This window comes from Salmo salar, chromosome ssa21 (genome assembly GCF_905237065.1).
Source record: "Salmo salar chromosome ssa21, Ssal_v3.1, whole genome shotgun sequence".
Taxonomy (NCBI): Eukaryota; Metazoa; Chordata; class Actinopteri; order Salmoniformes; family Salmonidae; genus Salmo; species Salmo salar.
Genome location: NC_059462.1, coordinates 19,064,261 through 19,082,906, shown reverse-complemented (window position 1 = coordinate 19,082,906; position 18,646 = coordinate 19,064,261). Strand labels below are relative to the sequence as shown.

The window sequence follows — 18,646 nt, the reverse complement described above, 5'->3', positions numbered from 1 at the left end:
TTTTCGAGGAGTTTGTATTTCGCGCCACGCCTTATCATTGGATATTGGAGTGGTGTTCCGCTAGCGGAACGTCTAGATGTAAGAGGTTAATGCAGCTGGTGGCCACATCAGATACTGACTGTTACTTTTGATTTTCACCCCCCTTTGTTCAGGGACACATTATTCCATTTCTGTTAGTCACATGTCTGTGGAACTTGTTCAATTTATGTCTCAGTTGTTGAATGTTGATACAAATGTTGATACAAATATTTACACATGTTAAGTTTGCTGAAAATAAACGCAGTTGACAGTGAGAAGACGTTTCTTTTTTTGCTGAGTTTATATTGAAAATACTGTGATTGAAAACTATAATTCTTCAGAGAATAATTTATTTTAAAAAAATTGTCATTGTCATTTCTACACACTTTCTTCCTGGTATTAGTTTAAATTCAGACAGTAGTATCTTTCCATAAAAACCCATTCAAAACCTCCTGTCGCAATCCACCAGTTCAGAAACACTGACGTAGTGTAATGTACATACCCGTTTTCGTGATGTAGAGTGGCAGCCAGAAGAGGAAGGTGTAGCTGACCAGCTTGGCAAACAGCAAACAGAGCGAGAACTCTATCACTCCCTGGAGAGAGAAAGAGAAGCATACCGTCAAAAAAATAAAAGCTATACATTTCTCCAGAATAGAATGGCGTGGTACTTTGTTTGGTGTATGCTAAGGGCCAGGGATTTTCCCTGTTGCTTGTACAGTACCCGTGTAATTCTTTCAGATCTATTTAAGTGTATAAGGAACATGTGTCCGCAGGTATTTTTCTACAGTATAAATGGTATTCGCAACAATCTGATGTACATTCCACCACCTACTGTCCAGGTAGATAATTAGGAAATAATGTGGGTAAAAAGAAATATACAAACTATCAAAAAATAAATGAACTAAAACAAAACCAACCTGCTTTTCTGTTTAAAAAAAACGAACATTCGAAATTAGGTCCCTACACAGGCTCAGAAGATTCCTGTGAGGGAAGGACATTTCCTAGCGACAATAGTCCTGACGGTGCTTCTGCCATGAAGTCTTGGAGACCTAAAAACATCTTGGCTGCAGATATGATGTCCAGCTTCTTGGACTTCTTTGGCACTTGTGCTGTACAATGAATCACAGTGGCTATAAATGCCACAATATCTACCTTCTTCACAATGAGTGTATCCAGATCACTTGATTGACTTAAAACACTAGCAATTGGTTGCAATGCATCCACCGCCATATCTTCAACACTGTTGCCTCTTGCTCCTTAAACTCTTTTTCACCGGCTCCACATAGATCCCTGATCCTTGACACCTAAACCTCCTTCACCCTAACAGGGCACTCAAGGAAGTCTGGAGTATGATCCCCACCACATCTACAACATTTTTCAGATTCTTCAATACCATACTTCTCCAGCCTGCAAACGTTTGACACTTGACCATATCCTTTACAATTTCCATACTAATGGTTTGGACACAACGCTCTCAACGCAGTGCAACCACTGTATGGTTGGAGAAAAGGAAGGGGAAAAGCCTATCCATATTATTGCTGTTTGAGGAGACTGTACCTGAATATGTGAAGCTTGGATATGTGAGGTATCCAAGCTTCATATATCCAAGCTTCACATATTCAGGTACAGTCTCCTCAAAAAGCAATAATATGGATAGGCTTTTCTCCTTCCTTTTCTCCAACCATACAGTGGTTGCACTGTCCTTCTCTCAGCACATATCAAAGCTGCAGGCTTTGAGGAAATCAAGAGGAAACCAAGTCTAGATTTATCGTAATCGCTCCTCTTTCACCCCAGCTGCCAAACTAACCCTGATTCAGATGACCATCCTACCCATGCTAGATTACGAAGACATCATTTATAGATCGGCAGGTAAGGGTGTTCGAGAGGCTAGATGTTCTTCACCATTCGGCCATCAGATTTGCCACCAATGTTCCTTATAGGACACATCACTGCACTCTATACTCCTCTGTAAACTGGTCATCTCTATATACCCATCGCAAGACCCACTGGTTGATGTTTATTTATGAAACCCTCTTAGGCCTCACTCACCCCTATCTGAGATACCTACTGCAGCCCTCATTCTCCACATACAACACCTGTTCTGCCAGTCACATTCTGTTAAAGGTCCCCAAAGCACACACATTCCTGGGTCGCTCCTCTTTTCAGTTCGCTGCAGCTAGTGACTGGAACGAGCTGCAACAAACACTCAAATTGGACAGTTTTATCTCAATCTCTTCATTCAAAGACTCAATCATGGACACTATTACTGACAGTTGTGGCTGCTTTGTATGATGTATTGTTGTCTCTACCTTCTTGACCTTTGTGCTGTTGACTTTGCCCAATAATTTTTGGACCATGTTTTTTTGCTGCTTCCATGTTGTGTTTCTACCATGTTGTCGTCTTAGGTCTCTCTTTATGTAGTGTGTCTCTTGTTGTGATGTGTGTTTTGTCCTATATTTATATTGTATTATTATTTTTTTATCCCAGGCCCCCGTCCCCGCAGGAGGCCTTTTGGTAGGCCGTCATTGTAAATAAGAATTTGTTCTAAACTGACTTGCCTAGTTAAATAAAGGTTAAATTATTTAAAAATAAAATAGGTCAGGCGACATGCACTGACCATTCATGGGACTTTCTGACTAAGGTACTCGTCATCTACACTACCGGTCAAAGGTTTTAGAACACCCACTCATTCAAGGGTTTTTCCTTTATTTTTTACCATTGTCTACATGGTAAAATAATAGTGAACACATCAAAACTATGAAAACACACATATGGAATCATGTAGTAAAAAACAATAAAAACAATAAATAAAAAGTGTTAAACAAATCAAAATATATTTTATATTTGAGATTCTTCAAATAGCCACCCTTTGCCTTGATGAAAGCTTTGCATACTCTTTGCATTCTCTCAACCAGCTTCACCTGGAATGCTTTTCCAACAGTCTTGAAGGAGCTTCCACATATGCTCAGCACTTGTTGGCTGCTTTTCCTTCACTCTGTGGTTCAACTCATCCCAAACCATCTCAATTTCGTTGAGGTCGGGGGATTGTGGAGGCCAGGTCATCTGATGCAGCACTCCATGACTAATTATTGGTAAAAACAGCCCTTACACAGCCTGGAGGTATGTTGGGTCATTGTCCTGTTGAAAAACAAATAATAGTGGGACTAAGCCCAAACGAGTGGGACTAAGCCCAAACGAATTCTAAATAAATCACAGACAGTGTCACCAGCAAAGCACCCCCACACCATCACACCTCCTCCATGCTTTATGGTGGGAAATACACATGCAGAGATCATCCGTTCACCCGCACTGCGTCTCACAAAGACACGGCGGTTGGGACCAAAAATCTCCAATTTGGACTCCAGACCAAAGGCCAAATTTCTACTGGTCTAATGTCCGTTGCTTGTGTTTCTTGGCCCAAGCAAGTCTCTTCTTCTTATTGGTGTCCTTTAGTAGTGGTTTCTTTGTAGCAATTCGACCATGAAGGCCTGATTCACGTAGTCTCCTCTGAACAGTTGATGTTGAGATGTGTCGGTTACTTGAACTCTGAAGAATTTATTATTTGGGCTGAAATTTCTGAGGTTGGTACTCTAATGAACTTATCCTCTGCAGCAGAGGTAACTCTGGGTCTTCTATTCCTGTGGCTGTCCTCATGATAGTCGGGTTTCATCATAGCGCTTGATGGTTTTTGCGACTGCACTTGAAGAAACCTTCAAAGTTATTGAAATGTTCCGTATTGACTGATCTTCATGTCTAAAAGTAATGATGGACTGTCGTTTCTCTTTGCTTATTTGAGGTGTTCTTGCTATAATATGGACTTGGTTATTTACCAAATAGGGCTATCTTCTGTATACCACCCCTACCTTGTCACAACACAACTGGTTTGCTCAAACGCATTAAGGAAAGAAATTCCACAAATGAACTTTTAACAAGGCACGCCTGTTAATTGAAATGCATTCCAGGTGACTGCCTCATGAGGCAAAGGGTGGCTATTTGAAGAATCTCAAATATGTTTTGATTTGTTTAACACTTTTTTGGTTACTACATGATTCCATATGTGTTATTTCATAGTTTATGTCTTCACTATTATTCTACAATGTAGAAAATACAAATAAAGAAAAACGAGTTAATGAGTAGGTGTTCTAAAACTTTTGACTGGTAGTGTATATCCAACAAGACTCCAGCTACAACCCCTTTGGCAGGCACCCTGCTCTGAAGATCAATACATACTTCTGATGTGGGCAATTTTGCCTGATCCAGTACACACGTCTTCTGTTCTTCAATGACACAATTAACCAGAACAAGGCCGTTTCTAGTCACCTTGATTGAATCCACCTTTCCCACTGCTTTCTTCAGTTCTCGATATTACAAATGGATTTCGCAAATGAACCTCCTTGTCCAAAACACAGTCCCATAAGAAATGCATTATTGGACCGGTCCTTGTCTTCTACTACAACTTTTGCTCATTTAGTTCCATTCTTTGATTTCACTCATTTCCATTCATTATCACACTTCACTTGCCGCACTTTCCGATTAAAACACAGTCGCCATTTTCCAGTGTACTCATCTGCGGGTTTTCGCCCCTCCCTGGTACTTGATTGATCAATTAAGGTAATTGATTAGTTATAAACTCACTGCACCTGGTTGTCTATGTCTTGAATTGGACATGAATTGAAAGGCAATAATAAAAAACAGCAGATAATTGGCCCTCCAGGAATTGAGTTTAACACCCCTGGCTTTGGGGAACAGGACCTGGGTCTTTGTTATTGTGTGTGAGAGATGTGGGTGGTGTGAGAGGTCAGGCGACTGACCGGAATGCGTAGAGCTCCCATGAAGCTGATGGCCGAGGGCTCTGATTCGCTCTTCACCACCACCACCTGCTGTACTGGGACAGAAACACTACTATTGTCCTGAGGGAGCAGCGGCTCTGTGTCCCAGTTCTGAGATGGAGGGAAAAACACAGATCAATAACACAGATCCACATACAGACACTAACATAAACACAGACAAACTCAGATAAAACAGGCACACCTGATATTTGTCTCCCTGTTTGTATGAATGGTACAGTTGCTTGTGTCCATTCGTCCCATTCCAGTTCGTCAGCTTTCGCTGCATGAGAAGAAAAAAAAGAAAAAAAATACAATACAGTTTACCACAATGTTACGGAGTCTATAGTTTAACATCACTATTATACACAGTGTTCCACCAGCTACTAGTGAAGAAAACTGTAATGTAGTTCACAGTAGCGTGGGAGACTGAAAATGATACCTGTCAATCAAGAAGAACCCTAAATAAAGCTTATACAATGAATCTGCCCACATGGTAAAAGTTAATCATGTTTCATCCCTTTTTGATTTGTGTGTCCGTCTCCAGGGAGGCATTTTTACCAGAGCTAGCCCACACTCAGAGACACTCAGGTACTCTACGTCTATGCAAGGAGCTAAAGTGGGCGACAGTTGTCTAGGAAACGGTTGCCGGGCGCGATGTGCGACAGATGTGATGCTATCCAGGCAAATTCTGATGACGTGTGATCCCCACAATGATCCCATTCTTGGACACACATTTTCAAAATAGCATTTAAACTAAGCATAGAACCAAGAGGGGCTTTTTCCTGTCTATATCTGTGAATGTATACCTCTGAAATGTCTTCAATATTATGTCTATACTATGTAGAGATGCTTTTGAGAACAAGAGAGACATCCTAAGTACTCACATTGTTGCTGCAGGGAGCAGGGTTCTGTACAGCATGGATGCTTCTAAGATCATTTGGATCTACAGACAAAACCACGGACAGTTTAAATATTTTAATATCAGCATGCAAAATTCTGACCGTCGCATAAATCATGCATCGAAGCTACTCAAAGGCAAACGGAACGAGTCTCTTACTCCTCCAACCAATCACATAGCAGTGCTCACGTTCAATGAGGAAGAGGAAGCAGATGATTCCCATGGCGGCGATGATGAGGCCGGGAACGATGAAGGACAAGCCCCAGTTGGAGGAGACCCAGTAGCCTGCGATCAGAGAGCCCAAGATGTTGCCCACCGAGGTGTGGGAGTTCCATATGCCCATGATCAGACCCCTCCTATTGGAGACACCAGTTAGAATACTTTAACTTCAATGTATATTCTATAACTACTTTCTATGCAATGCATCTGAACTATGGAGGAATTCTTTCATTTTAACAGATCTTGTGGCTTACCTTCCCTTGCCAAACCAGTTCCCGATGCATGTGACAACACTGGGCCAGCCAGTGGTCTGAACCAAGCCATTAGCCACCTGAGGCAGAGGAGAAACACAGAGTTAGAAAAACATTCAGAATATAGAACTGTTGTCCTCTGAATTCTCAACTCGTCTTCCTATGAAATGTCAGACCAAGACTTGTCTATGGCTTGACTGATATTGTACATGTGTAGGTCGTTACAGTAGGTCCACTGTGTGACTTACCTGGACAAATATATAGAAGCCAAGGCTGTGGATGTTGTAAATGTAGCCCAGGCCAAATAGACAGGTGAAGAGGCCGCTCATCAGCATGCCAAACGTCAGGTACAGACGGATGGGCAGGCGCTCACCGATGATGCCACTGCAGGACGCACAATGACATTTTAACAACACATAAGAAAAGTTTCAATGCAGGCTGACAAAAATGGCTAGCATATTCAGCATAAAAATAGGCTGGCATATTGAGAATTTTTTTCTCCACCCCTGATATAACGAAACATCAATTTTGAATGAAAAAACATGAAATATCAACACTATTCAGCATGACATCCAGCACGCCACAAGCTTGGCTAGAAGCCATTTGACCTTGCTGGGGCACAGAGTTAGTTATGCAACACGGTCCTTGAAAAGCACACTGTGTTCATATTGTAACACAAAGAGACAGAATGAGGACCCTTTCATGGCTAAAAAAAGAGGGAGGGAAAGAGTGAGAGGTGAGAGAGAAAGACAAAGAGAGAAAAAAAAAGAGAACGCAAGGAGCGAGGGGGAGATATTCCCCCCCTTGACAACTACGATAAAACAACCAACAAAAATGGGTCACAACTCCTGCAGCTCTGTCGCACACTGGGTCTGTACATAGTCAATGGTAGGCTTCGAGGTGACTATTACTGTAGGTACAACTACACCTCATCCCTTGGCAGTAGTACTGTAGATTACTTTATCACTGACCTCAACCCAGAGTCTCGCAGTGTTCACAGTCAGCCCACTGACACTATCAGATCACAGCAAAATCAGTCTACTCTACTTGAACAGAGCAATACTGAATCACGAGACAAAGCCAAAACAAACTGCATACTACTAAGAAATGCTATAGATGGAAAGAAAGTAGAGTAGAAACCTACCAAACAAATAACAGGCAACAACTTTCTGGACAAAACGTTTCACTGCAATAGTGAATGAGTAAAATTGACAGTAGAAAGCCAAAACAGTATAATTGACCTTCCAGCTTCACCATCAAATCTAAAAAATTTCAAGCAGAAGACCTAAGAAAATGAACAATGACAAATGGTTGGATGAAGAATGCAAAAACCTAAGAAAGAAATTGAGAAACATATCCAACCAAAAACACAGACCCAGAAAACCTGATCCTACACCTTCACTATGTTAAAACACTAAAACAGTACAGGAATACACTAAGGAAAAAGAAGGAACAGCACATCAGAAACTAGCTTAATGTAATTGAAGAATCCAATCACGTCGGGGAAAATCGGAACACACTAAACAACAACACAAATAGCTAACTATCCAAGACAGAGGTGTATGGATAAACCACTTCTAATTTTGGCCCTATGAAGAAAGAACAAACAGCAAAAACAGAGACATGATCAATTATAAACCTAGCATAATCCTCAGCTCTGCCATCTTCCCCAATATTTGGAACCAAGGACTGGTCCCCAATAACTACTGTGGGATCTGCATCAACAGCAAATTCTCCTCATTATCATTAACAGCAGCCTCCTACATTTCCTCAGTGAAAACGTCCTGAGCAAATTTCAAAATTGGCTTTTTACCAAATTACCATACGACAGACCACGTATTCACCCAGCACACCCTAAAACAAAGGAAGTGAAAAGTCAGAATAATATTAGAGAGAATGGATTATTTCAGCTTTTATTTCCTTCATCACATTCCCAGTGGCTCAGAAGTTTACATTACACTCAATTAGTATTTGGTAGCATTGCATTTAAAATTGTTGAACTTGGGTCAAACGTTTTGGGTAGCCTTCCACAAGCTTCCCACAAAAAGTTGGGTGAATTTTGGCCCATTCCTCCTGACAGAGTTGGTGTAACTGAGTCAGGTTTGTAGGCCTCCTTGCTCGCACACCCTTTTTCAGTTCTGCCCACACATTTTCTATAGGATGGAGGTCAGGGCTTTGTGATGGCCACTCCAATACCTTGACTTTGTTGTCCTTAAGCCATTTTGCCACAACTTTGGAAGTATGCTTGGGGTCACTGTCCATTTGGAAGACCCATTTGCAACCAAGCTTTAACTTCCTGACTGATGTCTCGAGATGTTTATTCAATATATCCACATAAATTTTCCATCCTCATGATGCCATCTATTTTGTGAAGTGCACCAGTCCCTCCTGCAGCAAAGCACCCCGACAACATGATGCTGCCACCCCCGTGCTCCACGGTTGGGATGGTGTTCTTCGGCTTGCAAGCCTCCCCCTTTTTCCTCCAAACATAAGGATGGTCATTATGGCCAAACAGTTCTATTTTGTTTCATCAGACCAGAGGACATTTCTCCAGAAAGTGCAATCTTTGTCCCCATGTGCAGCTGCAAACCGTAGTCTGGCTTTTTTATGGCGGTTTTGGAGCAGTGGCTTCTTCCTTGCTGGTCGGCCTTTCAGGTTATGTCGATATAGGACTCGTTTTATTGTGGATATAGATACTTTTGTACCTGTTTCCTCCAGCATCTTCACAAGGTCCTTTGCTGTTGTTCTGGGATTGATTTTCACTTTTCGCACCAAAGTAAGTTCATCTCTAGGAGATGGAATGCGTCTCCTTCCTGAAGCGGTATGACGGCTGCGTGGTCCCATGGGGTTTATACTTGCGTACTAATGTTTATACAGATGAACGTGGTACCTTCAGGCGTTTTGAAATTGCTCCCAAGGATGAACCAGACTTTTGGAAGTCTACCATTTTTTTCCGAGGTTCGAGGACTGTTTTCTTTTGATTTTCCCATGACGTCAAGCAAAGAGGCACTGAGTTTGAAGGTAGGCCTTGAAATACCTCCAATTGACTCAAATGATGTCAATTAGCCCATCAGAAGCTTCTGAAGTTATGGCATCATCTTCTGGAATTTTCCAAGCTGTTTAACTTCTTTGGGATAGGGGGCAGTATTTTCACGGCCGGATAAAAAAAACGTACCCGATTTAATCTGGTTACTACTCCTGCCCAGAAACTAGAATATGCATATCATTAGTAGATTTGGATAGAAAACACTAAAGTTTCTAAAACTGTTTGAATGGTGTCTGTGAGTATAACAGAACTCATATGGCAGGCCAAAACCGGAGAAGATTCCATGCAGGAAGTGCCCTGTCTGACAATTTGTTGTCCTTCTGTTGCATCTCTATCGACATTAAAGCATCTGTGCTGTAACGTGACACTTTCTAAGGCTTCCATTGGCTCTCTAAAGCCGCCAGAAAGTGGAATGGGGTGTCTGCTGTCTCTGGGCAAAGTATAGGAGCAGAGTTTGTAAGTGGTCAGCCTGGGGACAGTGAGACTGGAGATGCTCGTTCACGAGACTTCTCCTTTTTTTCTTTCAGTCTTTGAATGAATACAACGGTGGCCGGTTGGAATATTATCGCTATTTTACGAGAAAAATAGCATAAAAATTGATTTTAAACAGCGTTTGACATGCTTCTAAGTACGGTAATGGAATATTTTGATTTTTTTGTCACGAAATGCGCTCGCGCATTACCCTTCGGATAGTGACCTGAACGCAACGAACAAAACGGAGGTATTTGGATATAACTATGGATTATTTGGAACCAAAACATTTGTTGTTGAAGTAGAATTCCTGGGAGTGCATTATGACGAAGAACAGCAAAGGTAATCCAATTTTTCTAATAGTAATTCTGAGTTTAGGTGACCCCGAAGTTGGCGGATGTCAAAATAGCTAGCCCGTGATGGCCGAGCTATGTACTCAGAATATTGCAAAATGTGCTTTCGCCGAAAAGCTATTTTAAAATCGGACATAGCGATTGCATAAAGGAGTTCTGTATCTATAATTCTTAAAATAATTGTTATGTATTTTGTCAACGTTTATCATGAGTAATTTAGTAAATTCACCGGAAGTTTGCGGTGAGTATGCTAGTTCTGAACATCACATGCTAATGTAAAAAGCTGGTTTTTGATATAAATATGAACTTGATTGAACAAAACATGCATGTATTGTATAACATAATGTCCTAGGAGTGTCATCTGATGAAGATCAAAGGTTAGTGCTGCATTTAGCTGTGGTTTGGGTTTATGTGACATATATGCTTGCTTGGAAAATGGCTGTGTGATTATTTGTGTCTATGTACTCTCCTAACATAATCTAATGTTTTGCTTTCGCTGTAAAGTCTTTTGGAAATCGGACAACGTGGTTCGATTCAGGAGAAGTATATCTATAAAATGGTGTAAAATAGTCCCATGTTTCAGAACTGTGAATTATGACATTGCCAAAACTATAGTTTGTTAACAAGAAATTTGTGGAGTGGTTGAAAAACGAGTTTTAATGAGTCCAACCTAAGTGTATGTAAACTTCCGACGTCAACTGTACATACATACATAGGCGATGGCACTAGAACAGTCTGCAGCACCTGGCTTCACCCTACTAGAATCTGAAGTCAAATGTCTACTGTTTACTGATGATCTGGTGCTTCTGTCACCAACCAAGGAGGGCCTACAGCAGCACCTACACTACTGTTCAAAAGATTGGGGTCACTTAAAAATATCCTTGTTTTTGAAAGAAAAGCAAATTTTTTGTCCATTAAAATAACAAAATTGATCAGAAATACAGTGTCGACATTGTTAATGTTATAGCCTTCATTTCTCAGAACAAGAATAGACTGACGAGTTTCAGAAGACAGTTCTTTGTTTCTGGCCATTTTAAGCCTGTAATCAAACCCACAAATGCTGATGCTCCAGATTCTCAACTAGTCTAAAGAAGGCCAGTTTTATTGCTTCTTTAGTCAGAACAGTTTTCAGCTGTGCTAACATAATTGCAAAAGGGTTTTCTAATGATCAATTAGCCTTTTCAAATGATAAACTTGGATTAGCTAACAACGTGCCATTGGAACAGGAGTGAAGGTTTCTGATAAATGGGCCTCTGTACGCCTATGTAGATATTCCATTAAAAAAAAAAATCTGCCGTTTCCTGCTACAATAGTCATTTACAACATTAACAATGTCTACACTGTATTTCTGATCAATTTGATGTTATTTTAATGGCAAAAAAAAAAAGCTTTTCTTTCAAAAACAAGGACATTTCTAAGTGACCCCCAAATTTTGAACGGTAGTGTACATCTTCTGCACAGATTCTGTCAGACCTGGGCTGACAGTAACATTAAAAAAAATACACAAATAATTGTGTTGCAAAAAAGGTCCTGTTACCAGGACCACAAATACAAATTCCATCTAGATACCATTGCCCTAGAGCACACAAACTATACCTACCTCTGCCTAAACATCAGCACTACAGATAACTTCCAAAAAGCTGCGATCGATTTTGATGGCCTTCCACGCCATCAAAAGAAACATAAAAATCAATATCCCAATTAGGATCTGGCAAAAAATAATTGAAATCAGTTAAAATTCTTGAAAATCGGTGTCTGCTCACCAACCAAGGATTCACAAAACGGGACAACACTCTGCTCGACTCTGCTAAAGCTGTGGAGGCCACGAAATTTCATCAGCCGGTGATTCTCAAGCAAATAACTGTCGGTCTCAGGGTAATGGTCCCGTGTGGCTCAGTTGGTAGAGCATTGTGTTTGCAACACCAGGGTTGTGGGTTCGATTCCCACGGGGGACCAGTTTGGGGAGAAAAAATAAATAAAAATGTATGAAACGTATGCATTCACTACTGTAAGTTGCTCTGGATAAGAGCGTCTGCTAAATGACTAAAAATGTAAATGTAAACACATTTAGCATCTCCTAGCTTCCACACAGCCTACAATCCAAGATACAGACCTGTGGAACATCTACACTTTTAAAAGTCTAATAAATCCATGTAAAATAGCCTACACCTTCACAATAAATCCATTAATTATTTTAGACAGGTCTAAAGAAACATGATAGGAAAATGTAGTCTATTTCAGAAGAACAATAGCTTACTCTGAGTTGTCCTTATGTTAGGTCCTGATCTGGCTATGTTAAATGGCTGTGGGCTACACCAGTTCATTTAGCAGACAATATTTGCTTAGAATTCCTTGGAATTATTTAATATTATAGTATGAAGAATACTACTGAACAAAGCTGAATAAAATAGAAAGGATATTTTCTCCAAACGATTTGAGGGAGTGCGCACATGCGGCTAACAAAGAAATAGATACTTCTATATGCTTAATTTAGAGTTATTAATGTAACTTTAGTTGTTCTAGAAACATTGGACTATATGTTTCGATTTTTAATACATTGTAAGGCTGCATGAGGCAACTAATGATTTTAAAAAGTCGCTTGAAAAGGCATGAGCTCTGCTTTGTTTTTTGCACAGACTGTACACACTTCATCAGTCTTCTCTCATTCACAATCTGACAAGCACTTGATAATGCCATGAATTTCCCGGCTGCATCCCCTTTGTGTGGCCGTAATGCACCCTAAAAAAAAGCCATGTCTTTTGCGGCCAGTGGCCGTTGTGTCCTTGGCCCAGTGCTGGGTTGTGCCCTTCTCCCCGAGTGCTCCAAAGCACCTCTTACTCACATGGCTCTCCGTCACGTGATCGGGTCTTTCTCAGGTTACAAGTGAAGACAGACACATCGGGGACGCAACTGCTCGAGTCCTTATCCAATTCCGAGGTGCATATTGAAGATATTGGAAGAACTGTCCACATTTACTTTGTCAGCCATCAAGATGAGTAGGCCTAACGAACAGCAAAAGCACTAGCCTATGTCAATCTACTATCCCCCATAGTACAAAAGTTGACCTACTCTATGCGAGAAACAAATATTCCAAACATAGTCGGGGACAGCTGCGGGATGCGATAGATCCCAAATTAGTACAACCACTAGAGTAAAAAAAAATGTACGCAATGTGGATGACGCAACAGATAAGAACATTTAGCTTAAAATGTTGATAAACTATTAGGCTATTTCTTCACATTATAAGTGCAGCAAAGTGCACACAGCAGTAGGCTTTAAGAGTGAATGCTCCATTAGCGGGAAAACACCATTATCAAAAGTGACCGCAAATGCTACTATGCATGTAATGCTTTTATTATAAAAGGTGTATTTTTATGGTGAAAATGATCTTCCCCAAACTTGAAACTCACACGCTGCTTATGTATGCCAGTTAGGCTCTACACCCCTTGTAAAGCGAATTAATGTTCTTCATTTTAAGAAGTTATATGGCCACGTTAGCTGTGATACAAACCTTATAAAAAAAATCTAGGCATGTGGGCTAGGCTACATAAGGTGCGAGACCGTGATTCGAATAAAAGCCGCAAACAAAAAAAAGCCTTTGCCTTGCGCTGGACATCATTCACGAGTGACAGGCTAATATTGTCACCCATCACACTATTCTTGATTTAATCTTGTCTTTACATATACTAAATAATATATGGTGTGAAATATGTTTTGATTTAGAATGGACCTTCATCATGCACCCGTCTCGAAACAGTGGCAGCAGAAAAAAATACATGTTATCTATGTACTTAAATATTGAAAGGAGGACGCTTTTCCCGTGGTACATTTTCATGCCAGCCAGGTAGGCTATACTCCGGTTAAAATAAATAAATAAATAAATATAGTAGCCCTATAGAAATCTGAAGGATCCTCTTTTTAATAGTGGCCATCACTCTGTTTTCTCACGCCATTTCATAGCCTATAGAAAAATGTTGCGCAAACATGAGCTCATGAAGTGTTTGATTGGATTTTTGATTACATTTGCATTGATGTCAGAGTGACAATAGAGCGCTGAGGGACAATAGAGCGCTGAGTACCAGACAGTTAGCAAGTTGGTAGGTTACTAATGACAATCAGCAGCATCAGAGCTTAGAGAAGCCTAATCACGGTGACTAAACAGTAATGCGGAATTTGACTGCCTTCATGACTCCACCTGCGTGGCGGTAATACGGTCACCGCAACAGCCCTAGACTCTGCAGTCTGACTGAAGGACGAGCGATGGGGAAGAGCTTTATGTGATAACTAGAGCCCAGAGGTTTTCCTGATCAGGTCAAGTGGACAGCCTAGTTTTAGCCTTACCTGAGGAACATGCCCACGGCATAGGCACAGAGGAAGGAGTAGTCCATGGCTCCCAGCAGCTGCTTATAGTTGCTTTTATCTAGGTATGGAGGTAGTTTTACATGAGAATGACATCAATTCAACCAAGGACCACTCATCTGAATACAGGCTCCTGGGTTTGATTACGGGGATCGACAACAATGTGTGAATGAATAGTAACAAATGTGTGATTAGTGATAAGTGTAGGGATAGAGGATGCATAACATTTAGTAGAGAAAGTGGGAGAAAGGGGGATTGAGAGACTGAAAGAGGGGGAGAACGAGGGTTGAGTGGGGTCTCACCAAAGGGTTTCCAGCTGCACTCTGCAGCTGTGTGGAGGTCTGACAGCTGGCTACTACTGGCTGTGGAGAGCTCATTGAGAGCTGAGCAGTTCTTATGCAGCTCACTCTGTGGAACAAATAATCATATTGGGCAAACATTCACATGTGTGTGCACGCACTGAAAAAAAGCACAAACTACAGTAAACCCAGCATATATAGCTGGTCAAACATTAATCTCATACATTTAATACTAAATATTAAGCTGCTTCCAGCCATGCTATGGTTCCAAGGTAAACAATGGTGGATAACATTGGTTATATAAATGGTTAATCCCTGGCTCTGCTTTGGGAGGGACACTGTCATTCTGATATATATATAGTCACAGACGGGCACAACTTAGGGGGGACAATTTATTTTGTATCCAGTCGGATAAACACTCCAAACAGCCTACCCGACAGCTCAGAAGCGTCCCATGGTTCTAAAGCACACCGTTGCCTCGTTTTGTATCATATTCCAATGATACAACTGGGGGGGACAAAAATGCAATTTAAGAATGTGGGGGGGGGGGCAGTGAAAGTTGCGCCCCTGGTCACAGATATAGTAGCAGGATGAATCACACTGAGGCTGATCAGGTTACAATAACACCTGTGCTGATAACATGTATATTTAATGTGTGGATAGGAGTGTAGTGAGTAAATCTCTTATGTGCTATGCCAGTATAGTCCAGTAAATTCCCTATAGGGTACGTGTGTGTGTGTGTGTGTGTGTGTGTATGTATGTATTATATATTACCTTGACGATGCTGATGGGTTTTCTGGACAGGTGGAAGCTGGTGTACAGCAGGAAGGTGAGGCTAAATGTGAAGGCTCGGTACCTGGAGGGGGACAACACAAGGGGGCAGCAGTGAGAAGGGCTGGATAGGAGGAGGTAGTCAGTGGGTAGCATTCATCCCTGACCACTGAGAGTGAGATAACGTTTCATTCTCACAATGGTCAGTGTGAGGTTTGGGTAATCTGATCCTAGATCTGTCCTTAGATAAACTCATAAAACATAAAGAAACGTCCTCTCACTGTTAACTTAAGTGTGTAGAAATGACAATGAAACTACTTTTTCAATAAATTATTATTAATTATAACTATTATTCTTCAAATCACAGTATTTTCAATATAAACTCAGCAAAAAAAGAAACATCCTCTCACTGTCAACTGCGTATAGAACACTGACATTCCTGTCTTGCAGGAAAGCACGCACAGAACGAGCAGTATGGCATTGTTATGCTGGAGGGTCATGTCAGGATGAGCCTGCAGGAAGGGTACCACATGAAGGAGGAGGATGTAATGCACAGCGTTGAGATTGTCTGCAATGACAACAAGCTCAGTCCGATGATGCTGACACACCGCCCCCAACCATGACGGACCCTCCACCTCGATCGCGCTCCAGAGTACAGGCGTCGGTGTAACGCTCAACCCTTCGACGATAAACGCGAATCCGACCATCACCCCTGGTGAGACAAAACCGTAACTCGTCAGTGAAGAGCACTTTTTGACAGTCCTGTCTGGTCCAGCGACGGTGGGTTTGTGCCCATAGGCGACGTTGTTACTGGTGATGTCTGGTGAGGACCTGCCTTACAACAGGCCTATAATCCCTCAGTCCAGCCTCTCTCAGCCTATTGCGGACAGTCTGAGCACTGATGGAGGGATTGTGCATTCCTGGTGTATCTTGGGCAGTTGCTGCCATCCTGTACCTGTCCCGCAGGTGTGATGTTCGGATGTACCGATCCTGTGCAGATGTTGTTACACGTGGTCTGCCAATGAGGACGATCAGCTGTCCGTCATGTCTCCCTGTAGCGCTGTCTTAGGCATCTCACAGTACGGACATTGCAATTTATTGCCCTGGCCACATCTGCAGTACTCATGCCTCCTTGCAGCATGCCTAAGGCACGTTCACGCAGATGAGCAGGGACCCTGGGCATCTTTCTTTTGGTGTTTTTCTGAGTCTGTAGAAAGGCCTCTTTAGTGTCCTAAGTCTTCACAACTGTGACCTTAATTGCCTACCGTCTGTAAGCTGTTAGTGTCTTAATGACCGTTCCACAGGTGCATGTTCATTAATAGTTTATGGTTCATTGAACAAGCATGGGAAACAGTGTTTAAACCCTTTACAATGAAGATCTGTGAAGTTATTTCGATTTTTACGAATTATCTTTGAAAGACAGGGTCCTGAAAAAGGGACGTTTCTTTTTTTTACTGAGTTTATGTTAACTTATATTCTGAGAGGGTGGAGGACAACTGGACCTCTTTGCTGGACTGACTGACTGGCTGGCTCTGTTTATGGTGGCATAAATGAGCTGAATGGAGGTCAAATATATCACCTACAAACTGTAGCTAGCTACATCTACACAATCAAAGTAATTTGCAAATCTTTGCAATATACAGCTGAAGTCAGAAGTTTACATACACTTAGGTTGGAGAAATTAAAACTCGTTTTTCAACCACTCCACAAATTTCTTGTTAACAAACTATAGTTTTGGCAAGTCGGTTAGGACATCTACTTTACGCATGACACAAGTCATTTTTCCAACAATTGTTTACAGATTATTTCACTGTATCACAATTCCAGTGGGTCATAAGTTTACATTCACTAAGTTGACTGCCTTTAAACAGCTTGGAAAATTCCAGAAAATGATGTCATGGCTTTAGAAGCTTCTGATCGGCTAATTGACATCATTTGAGTCAATTGGAGGTGTACCTGTGGATGTATTTATTTCAAGGCCTGCCTTCAAACTTAGTACCTCTTTGCTTCACATCATGGGAAAAAAATCAAAAGAAATCATCCAAGAACTCAGCAAAAAAATTGTAGACCTCCACAAGTCTGGTTCATCCTTGGGAGCAATTTCCAAATGCCTGAAGGTACCACGCTCATCTGTACAAACAATAGTACGCAAGTATAAACACCATGGGACCACGCAGCTGTCATACCGCTCAGGAAGGAGACACGTTCTGTCTCCTAGAGATGAACTTACTTTGGTGCGAGAAGTGCAAATCAATCCCAGAACAGCAGCAAAGGACCTTGTGAAGATGCTGGAGGAAACAGGTACAAAAGTATCTATATCCACAGTAAAACGAGTCCTATATCGACATAACCTGAAAGGCCGCTCAGCAAGGAAGAAGCCACTGCTCCAAAACAGCCATAAAAAAGCCAGACTACGATTTTCAACTGCACATTGGGACAAAGATTGTACTTTCTGGAGAAATGTCCTCTGGTCTGATGAAACAAAAATATAACTGTTTGGCCATAATCGTTATGTTTGGAGGAAAAAGGGGGAGGCTTGCAAGCCGAAGAGCATTATACCAACCGTGGAGCATGGGGGTGGCAGCATCATGTTCTGGGGGTGCTTTGCTGCAGGAGGGACTGGTGCACTTCATAAAATAGATGGCATCATGAGGATGGAAAATTGTCGATATATTGAAGCAACATCTCAAGACATCAGTCAGGAAGTTAAAGCTTGGTCGCAAATGGGTCTTCCAAATGGACAATGAATACTTCCAAAGTTGTGGCAAAATGGCTTAAGGACAACAGCATCAAGTTATTGGAGTGGCCATCACAAAGCCCTGACCTCAATCCCATATTAAATTTGTGGGCAGAACTGAAAAAGCGTGGGAGCAAGGAGGCCTACAAACCTGACTCAGTTACACCAGCTCCGTCAGGAGGAATGGGCCAAAATTCACCCACTTATTGTGGGAAGATAGTGGAAGGCTACCCAAAACATTTGACCCAAGTTCAACAATTTAAAGGCAATGCTACCAAATACTAATTGAGTGTACGTAAACTTCTGACCCACTGGGAATGTGATAAAAGAAATCAAATCTTAAAGAAATAATTTTATACTATTATTCTGACATTTCACATTCATAAAATAAAGTG

At 41.4% G+C, this 18,646-nt stretch overlaps 1 protein-coding gene across 3 annotated transcripts in view; it reads right to left on the bottom strand.

Moving 5' to 3' along the window:
- LOC106581899 (glucose-6-phosphate exchanger SLC37A1) overlaps nt 1-18,646 on the bottom strand; it is a 42,964-nt gene that overhangs the window by 13,230 nt on the left and 11,088 nt on the right. For all 3 annotated transcript variants that reach the window (XM_045704515.1, XM_045704516.1, XM_014164338.2), the window contains exons 3-12: nt 15,518-15,599; nt 14,747-14,852; nt 14,427-14,505; nt 6,464-6,599; nt 6,219-6,295; nt 5,935-6,101; nt 5,732-5,790; nt 5,050-5,127; nt 4,830-4,958; nt 521-611 (exon numbers count right to left, since the gene is read on the bottom strand). In XM_045704515.1, the coding sequence (XP_045560471.1) occupies nt 521-611; nt 4,830-4,958; nt 5,050-5,127; nt 5,732-5,790; nt 5,935-6,101; nt 6,219-6,295; nt 6,464-6,599; nt 14,427-14,505; nt 14,747-14,852; nt 15,518-15,599 (1,004 nt within the window). The remainder of the gene's footprint in view (nt 1-520; nt 612-4,829; nt 4,959-5,049; nt 5,128-5,731; nt 5,791-5,934; nt 6,102-6,218; nt 6,296-6,463; nt 6,600-14,426; nt 14,506-14,746; nt 14,853-15,517; nt 15,600-18,646) is intronic.